The sequence below is a fragment of the Chionomys nivalis genome, chromosome 11, assembly GCF_950005125.1.
Source record: "Chionomys nivalis chromosome 11, mChiNiv1.1, whole genome shotgun sequence".
Taxonomy (NCBI): domain Eukaryota; kingdom Metazoa; phylum Chordata; class Mammalia; order Rodentia; family Cricetidae; genus Chionomys; species Chionomys nivalis.
The window spans coordinates 13,779,078-13,787,608 of NC_080096.1; the positions used below are offsets into that span (position 1 = coordinate 13,779,078).

At 50.9% G+C, this 8,531-nt stretch overlaps 1 protein-coding gene across 1 annotated transcript; it reads right to left on the reverse strand.

Moving 5' to 3' along the window:
- Positions 1 to 4,595: 4,595 nt before the first annotated feature.
- On the reverse strand, positions 4,596 to 5,438 carry Rnf186 (ring finger protein 186). Its single transcript, XM_057783513.1, has one exon. The coding sequence runs from the start codon at positions 5,436 to 5,438 to the stop codon at positions 4,596 to 4,598; it is 843 nt and encodes a 280-aa protein (XP_057639496.1).
- Between the last annotated feature and the right edge of the window lie 3,093 nt (positions 5,439 to 8,531).

Consider the following 8,531-nt stretch of genomic DNA (forward strand, 5'->3'; position numbering starts at 1 on the left):
GCATTCAGACCCGTAATACCTTAATAGTAATACTTAAAGCTGTGAAGTTGATTGTTTTCCTGTTTGCCAATTTAAAATCTGTGTGCCCCACACTAGAACTTAAAAAGCCCAGAAATGGAGGTTTCCGATGCCTCATTCGCAGCTTCAGGGACAGCGCCACAGCTCTTGTTGCCCTGGCAACCTGTGGATTTTTTTTTCATCACCTATAGTCTACAGGCGAGGAAGTAGGCGGCCATCCTGGTCAGGACTGGAATATGAGTCACCATGACCTAAGCAATGACCTCTAAGGCCAATGACCTCTAAGGCTCTTTCTCCCGGAGAAGGTAGGCTGGGGTTGGAAGTGGAAAAATGTCAGACGCGCTGCATTCCAGCCCGGAGCTTGTGACTCAGGACCCTACTGGAATGCTATGGGCCTCTGTCACCTGACCTTCCTATTGGCCAATCAGGACCAAGAACAGCTAGAGGGTTATTGTAGGTCGAAAGGATCAGTTCTGGACGGCTGAAGGGTTCTAGCTGAGATTCTGGGCATCACTAAGGGCAGGCGATAGACACACGGAGGTGGCATTTGCCCCCTTCCCCCCTCCAGCGCCCATCCAAACCCGAATTTAGAAAGATCCTGTTGCTGGCTATGAGGAATGCAGGACAGTAGTGAGTGGCCGGAGGGTTCCAGGCTGAAGTACCCGGCCTCAGCCTGAGCAACAGTGAGGGTCTCAGCCTTTCAGGTGTGAGAAATATAGGGAAAATTGGAACTACTGTTTCTAGTTCAGCAGAAGCTGACTTAGTGAAGTCTTACTATAAATAAGTAAATAAATGTAATTCTAAGAGTTAAAGAAGGATCATTTGCTAACGGAGAATGGAATAACAATAGATAAGTGAAATCAATATGGAAAATAATTTTAGAAAATAAGTTGCACTCCATAAAAAGTGGTCCCTAGTAGGTTTTGAGCCAGTAAGGACATTACTGAGAAAACCGATCAATTGAGCCTCTGCTTTAGTCAATAGCCACATAGCAATATTGATTTTTTAAAATCTTGACTAATGTATCAGTGTTAAGATTGGAAATCAGGGCAAAGGGCACATGAGTTTTTGCTAAGAACTCTGCTGTCTCTGCAGCTTTCCTGCCAATCAAAAACTCCCCAACACACATTTGCTAAATAGCAGAGATTGAACCCATAGTGTAGCAGCCACTCCAAACTAAGCCCTGTCTTGCCTTTGTTTAACTAGAGTATCAGGGCCTCATGGTGGGGCTGAAATCACTTGTTTCTGGGCTTTAGAGTGAGTTAAAGGTCTCAAAAATAAAAAAAACTGAGACAGAAGATTGGAGCTACATCTCAGTGACAGAGCACTGGTTGGGCAGGTTCCATCCCCCCAAAATCCATAAGAAAGGATGGGTCACTCCTGCTAGGTGACCTTTCAAAGTCTGAGGCATTGAACCACCTCCTCCACAGAGAACTGAGGAGTGGTCTTCTCCATGTGTGAGGTGAGGCCGTTTAACACCACGTTCACGTACTTGTTAAAAATGTTCTGTGTATCACCAGGATATGAGTTGCTGACATTTAAAAAAATGTACTGGACTGGGGACAAATGCCTAGGAGTCTCTTTTCTTTATTGGAGGTCTCAGAGGAGTGCCATATCACTGAAGTATAGCCCCGGCCCTCATTCTAGGTCCAAGGAGGGGTCAGGTGACGTGCTCTCTCCCTCTTCGCCCTTTTCTTCTAAGACAAGAGCTCTCGGTGAACCTAGTGCCACCTTCCCGTTTCTAAGAGGACAAACCAAGGCCCAGAAACATCTGTTAACTCCCTCTAATGTGGGCCAGAGTCTGTCACCGAGCCTAGGGCCTCTCGGATGGTTCCTTCTGACCACATCCCCCGTCACACTGCTCATTCCTTTGTCCCCTCCAGGACAGAGCTGGTCTTGGCTGCACTCTTGCCCCCAAGCTTTGAAGTTCCAGAAGACGATTGGGACCAAGTCAGCTTCCAAGGGCCAGAAAACAGTAATACTAGATCACTTTTGCCCAGATATCCCAAAGATGCCTTGATACTAGATCACTTTTGCCCAGATATCCCAAAGATGCCTTGATACTAGATCACTTTTGCCCAGATATCCCAAAGATGCCTTGGTTGGGGGCCAGGAATAACAAACAACAGGAGCTTATGTGTCTATGTCACAAGCCGAGGCTCAGGATGGTAGTTATTTGATCAGAGGATGCACCTCAAGCTGGGGACTCCAGGGCTCCCAGCAGCAGGGTTCCTTCAGGGAAGGCTGGAGGGGGAGGAGGCAGACCAATCACATTATTATCATTCTTCCTTCTGAAACCTGCTGATCTCTGAGTCCTGGAATCTCTGGGTCCTGTCGTTTGTCTCCTATTCTCGATGGCGTTTCTCTCAAGCCCATAGGTGGCGATCACTTTCCAGCTCATTCTGTGTACAAGGGAGGCTCAAGTTGAGACAAAACTCTGGGCCACTTCCCCACAGCTCTCTGGCATAGCCTGGCTGTGCAGCGCTAAGCAGGGAAAGCCACCTTCTGATCTCAGTGTCTTCTTCTGCATGAGGGAGCACAATGGTTGCCACTTCACAAGGCTGTTAGAGACCCATAACTCGCCTATAAGGGGAACGTCTGACTCTCTTGCGAGTACTGGCTAAACACGCTCCCACCAAATGATAACAAATGGTATTTCCTTGATCAACTGAAGAGTTGTCTCCGGGAAGTAAAATGGGCTTGGAGGAGTAGGTGAGGAGAATGGCAGCCATCCCAAACTACACACACCCAAGGCCAATGGGGCAGATGCTTGAAGGCCCTCCCCGTCTGCTCACCCTCTGGGAAAGAGTGTTCTGCAGGCCCATGCTGGCGGACTGTGACAGCCTGAATCCATGCACAACCCCAGCTCTCTCTGTCTGCACTGGGAATTAATAGCCTGACTTTATAAGAAAAGTAGGGAACCACTGTGCTTTTCAAGGCAGCGTACTGCACATGGACTTTTGTTTTCTTGGCCATTTATTTATTCCACGGTGTTGGGGATCGAGGGAACCCAGGGCCTCACACATTCCGGGCAAACACAATGAGACAGAAGGAGTCCTTGTAACTCCTCGCAGACATTCACAAGAGTATGACTCCTCCATCGACCTGTGGCTTGAGCCATGTCCTGAGTACTTAGGACATCCTGGGTTGTTTTTTTTTTTAAAGACTAATTGAGTCAGACTTACTCAGTCTGGGGAATGGGAAGGAAGCTGAGAGCCAAAGACCTTGCTCAACAGCATGTGACCACTGGCCAGGACCGAGCACCCAGGGCCCAGTGGCAGAGTCCTCTGCTCACTCTTGACGAAGGTTCTGTCACCATGAACTGTGCCCTCTTTGTCTGTGATTCTCCCGTTTCAGGAAATGGGGTGCATGGGAAAGGACCATGCGAGGGGTCTGGTGAGTCCCCTCAGACTTTTATGTCTGGCGCTGCGAATCACGGATTTTCCAAGACGTACTTCCAGCTCCCATGCTGGACTCCTTGTTCTTCCGTCTCCTCCCTGGCTGAGCCTTAACCTGGAACCCACCAGAGCTGACTTCTGAGGGCAGATGCTTCCCTGTGTGAAGAAGCCCAGTCTTGAAGAGATGACCCAGGGATCTATCTAGTGACTGTCACACTGAGACTGGGTGGGGGGCGGGGCAGGGGTGTCACTGCTGAGGACCGTTGCCTTTATGAGATGCCTTATCTTTATGGCAAAGGAACGAATAGGACCGTAGATGTGATAAGAAGGGTGGCCCCACCTGGAAACCTTCCGTTCAGTTCTGTCCTGTGGGCCTGGGAGCCTGATGGCGAGCTGGATTCTCATTCATTCTCTCTCTCCTCGGCCCTTATAACCCTGAGATTCTCTCATGCCTGGTGATCTCAGTGAGGAGTCTGGGGACAATCTGAACTCACCCTCTCCACACCTCCCCAGCTCTATCTGCTCAACCTGAGATAGCCCCCTCCCCAGCTTTATAAGTATGCCTCCATGTGGCTTCTTCCCTCCCCGCACCCCCGGGAGTGGGCCCTGTGGGAAACCCTGATGAGATCTTTGCCATGAAGGGTTTAGATGACTGCGGTTAAGTGACTCTGGAGAAAGTCCAGCAATGCTCCCATGAACACGGGCATCCCAGGATGGAAAAGGTCCAACAGCTAGAAATGGCCACAGACTTCCCAGCACACAAAACATAAAAATCCAGACAAGAAAATGAAGCCAGCTACAAGGATTACAAAAGAGCACTGGTTCTATTTGCTTTTTAGTAAGGTCAACTTCCCAATATGTGCACATAGTGATATATACAAAACCCAGGAGCTCAGGAAGAAGGGTAGGGACCCCACCACCCTTGAAAGTCATTCATTAAGGGAATGTGTCTCCTCCCTTTTCCCCTAAAAGTTTGGCTATGCTACATAAGGGCAGACAGGTGAAGCCCATTGTCCCAGCCCCAAGTCCTTGATCCAACACAGCCAGTTTGGCTTTGATGTACAAGTCCAGTTCGCATATGATTTCGAAGGGAGGCTCCTAGTCCTTTTCCCCTTGTGGGTTATGAGATCTGGGGAAGGGGAGCCATGGCAGTGCTGGGCCTGTAGTGATCCAGGTCTCTCAGGCAATAGAAGTAATCTGGGTTTGCTTTTGCTCTCTGCAGAGCAGAGTCCTGGAGCAAGGCCAGCTGCTGCTCCGGCTGTAGGGGTAACAGCAGAGTAGGGTGGCCATCAGTAGCGCCAGGGCGATGATAACGGCCAGCACCCACCGGATGACACCCGGATAGATGAAAGGCAGGATTAGGACAATGAGAAGAGCCAACAAGAACAGGTGTACAGCTAGGCGCCGGGCAGCTACACGATTGACACTTACTACGTCCTGATCATCTTCTCCCATCCAGTTGGCTGGCCGCGCCGCTGGAGGGGCAGAACCAACTAGTCCCTGGGGACACAGGCGCACCTCCGGGCATGAGCGGGTCAGCCGCCCCACCATCGCCTCCTGGTCTCGCAGGCTGCAGATTAGGCCTCCTGGGACGGCAGTGACCTTTCGGCACAGTGGACAGGGGATGGACCAGGTGTCTTCTTCCACAAATAACAGAAGCTTCAGGCACACAGCGCAGAAGGCATGCTGACAGCTGAGCAGCTTGGGGGACCGGGCACAGTTGTAGGGTTCTCGGCACACCAAGCATTCCAGGTCATCCTCCGTAGAGATACTGAGATGCCCAGTGGGTCCCAAGGCGATGATGGTGGTTGTGGTGGTGGTACCCGCTGGGATAGGCGAAGGGGCCTTGGTGCAAGACATTCTGGGTACCAAGTTGCTGTGATGAGGCTGTTCCGCATAGGGGCATCTGCGTGGAGTGACCACCGGTACTGCCGGGACTTGCATGGGTTCTGGCCCTGTGGAGCCGCTTCCAGCCTCCTCTCTGCTCTGTCCGGGTACCTGCTGACAGCAGCTGTCTGGCATCTTTCTCTTCTGGTTGCCCAGCTTGTTTCTCAGCTTATGGTGTCCCCTTCAGTTATTATTATTTCTTTACTCGAAACCCAAGGTTAATCAGTAACTTGGAGACCTGGAGACTTTGAATTACCTGATAGAAGGGCCAAAGGGGGTGGAGTCTCATGAATCAGGACTTTCCTGTTGGGGCCCTGCCTGATGTCTGTCTGTCTACATGACAACCAGCTAAGACACCGTGATGACAGAGGTTCCTCTCAAGCTCTGGGGTGCATCGGTGCCCCCCCTCAAGTTTCCTGATCTGGGTAGATGAGTGGACTCCCCACACCTTTTAAAAAATTACATTTATTCCCCGTCTGTGTCATGGTATACAGGAGGAAGCAGAAGGACTTGTGAGAGTCTGTTCTCGTCTTCCAGCAGGTGTGTACTAGGGGTAAAACTCAGGTCACCAGGGTTGATGGCAAGTGCCTCTACTTGCTGAGCCACCTCGCCAGCCTTTAAAAGTCCAGAATGTTGGGCTTCAGGGCTCAGAGAGGATGGGGTCTAAAGAGCCGCGGAGTTCACAAACATCCATGTGATCCTGATGAGGGTGACCGGGGAGCGCCACTTAGAGAAAGGCCTCCAGAGATGGGCTTCTGACCAGACCTTCTGGGTTTCAGAATCAGTGGGAACCATGTTTGTGCTTTGAGCACACGGGCAAATGGGTGACCCAGTGAAAACAGAGAGAGGTGATGGGGAAAGATGAGCAAAGGAGGACAGAAAAATGAGTCTTTCCATGCATTCATTGGTCCATTCAGCGCCTTGTCATCCTGACAGCTGGCTTAGCAGACGCTGGTCCCCAGGCACCATTGGCTGTGTCCTCCAGGGCCACGAGCACAAGCTGCCATTTATTTGGGCCTTCTCAGAGCAAACTCTCAGAGAAGAGGCCTGGTTCCTCATCTGTGGTCTCCTAGAATCCCAGCTCCATAAGGAAGGTCTAGGCACGGGAGCTGGGTGTTGGCCTGCTGGCTGCCTGCCAAGGGGCCTCTCACAGGGGCAGGACCCAGTCGTGTCCAAGGTCTGGTTCCCAGTCTCACGGGACCCAGCCATGTCAATAGGTGCAGATTCGACTGACCTCTGGGCAGCTGGCCTAAACTGGCAGGACTCACGACTCACGTGGGATGGCAGATAGGATGCAACATGGCAATTATGAAATTCTGTCCCCCTTACCATGCCTGGGATGCTAGAGCTCGGATGGAGGTCCTTGTTCCCCCACAAAAAAACCTCCACAACAAATACAGAAACTGCTGCCAATGGCGTCTGGTGTCTAGCTCTTTGAATTAAGCCCTTCCCTCCACTACAAGAGTGGTGCTGCAGGCTCAACCTGTGCTGTGGAGCCACCCGCAGGCAGACGCTGCTGATTCTTGGGTTGTCTCCCCCTCATGGCTCTCTCCCTCTGAATCCCAAACCCGGTTTCCATGGTTTTCTGCCTTAGGCTGGGTAAGCAGTGATTTCTTTCTATCACAGTGTCTACAAAGTTCACTCAAAGGGGCCTTGGCTCTAGCTGGGTATCTGTGCCCATATGTTTCCCACTTTCTGACTGACAGAGGCCTATCTTCACTATGGGTGATCGCTGCTCCCGCATAGCCTTTCTGTGTGGCCCCGTGAGAGAAAGGAGCCCACACCCTGGGCTTCAGAGTGGAGACCAGCTGATACCGTGATATTTAAGGAGGACCGGTTAGCATATTCTGCTAGCTGCTTGCACTGATTGGTTCTGGCCTAAGCAAAGCCAACAAGATTGGGTTCTGGGACTCCCGTTGGAACTGTTGACAGTGTCTTTCTCCTGGGTTTCCCAGCTTAAGTGGGTGCCCTGGGGGAGGGACAGGGCCATAGTGTGCAAAGAACTTGCCCAGGAATAAGGCCAAGGCACAAAACATTCTTTTAGCGCCCGGACCCAGCCATGCCTGAAGCCAGAGAAAGTCCTCTGTAGATTTTTCAATTACGAAACGTACTTTTCTTTTTCTTAGTTCTGGGGCTCGAACCCAAAGTCTTGGTCACTCAACTTTCCAGTTCATAATAAGTCAATTCAAACTGGATTTCTGTTTCCTGCAAGTGAGAGCTATCTGGATGGTACCCCAGTAGCCGAGGAAAAGCAACTTTGGCTTTCTGAGTGGGTGAGAACCCACAGACAGCGTGCACACAGTCCGAGGTGACAATCTGTCACTCTGCTGAGATACTGGCTTTCCCTGCTCTAGTCTTACGTAGTTTTCCTTTCTGTTCGCTGGGTCCAGAAAGGGTTGGGGAGGGGAGAGGAGAAACCTGTCAGTCATATTCATTTATTTTATAATAGATACTTAATAACATTAAAAATTAAAAAATAATATCAGACACACAGCAGAGGGACGTGGGATGGCCAATGTCTTCTCTCTCTCCTACCCATCTACAGGAAGTCAGGTTATCAGAGGGTCGTTAAGGGAGGGGCTAGGGATGTAGCTCAGTTGATGGAGTGTTTGCCTAGTGTGCGCAAAGTTCACACTAGGTTCCATCCCCAGAGCAGCATAAACAAGGCCCGGTGGTGCACACCTGTAATCTCAGCACTTGAGAGGCAGAGGCTGGAGGATCAGGGGCTCAGGGTCATCCTCGACTACCACTGAGTTCATGACCAGCTGCGGTACATAAGACACTGTGTCAGAATACGAGGGGAGACAGCTTAGTGGGGAAAAGGATTTGCCATGCAAGCCTGGTGACCTGAGTCTGATCCTCAGAACCCACGTAAAACGCCAGTTCACTGGTGTGCGAGCACCTGTCAGCCCAGCACCCTCTCATGAGATGGGCAGAGAAACAGGAAAATCGTCCAGAAGCTCGAGGGCCAGCTAGACGTGAGTTCAAAGCTTCAGGAGCAGAAGCAACAAGGGACTTGAGGATATCTGAGCTGATCAGCTTGGGCTTCTGGAAGAGAAGTGATTCTGGCAGGGTTTGGGCACAGTCTGAAGTCATCCATCCCAGAGGAAGCACAGATGGTTCTGGAAGACTTAGCATGCCCTGTGTGTTTGGTTTCCACACTCTACCTTGTGGTTGGTATGTGTGCTGTGATGTTGAGATCCTTCCAGCTCCCCAAGTCAGACTTCT

Bases quoted from the DNA above. Each gene is read 5' to 3' on its own strand.
- Rnf186 (XM_057783513.1), bottom strand. From the start codon at position 5,438: ATGCCAGACAGCTGCTGTCAGCAGGTACCCGGACAGAGCAGAGAGGAG.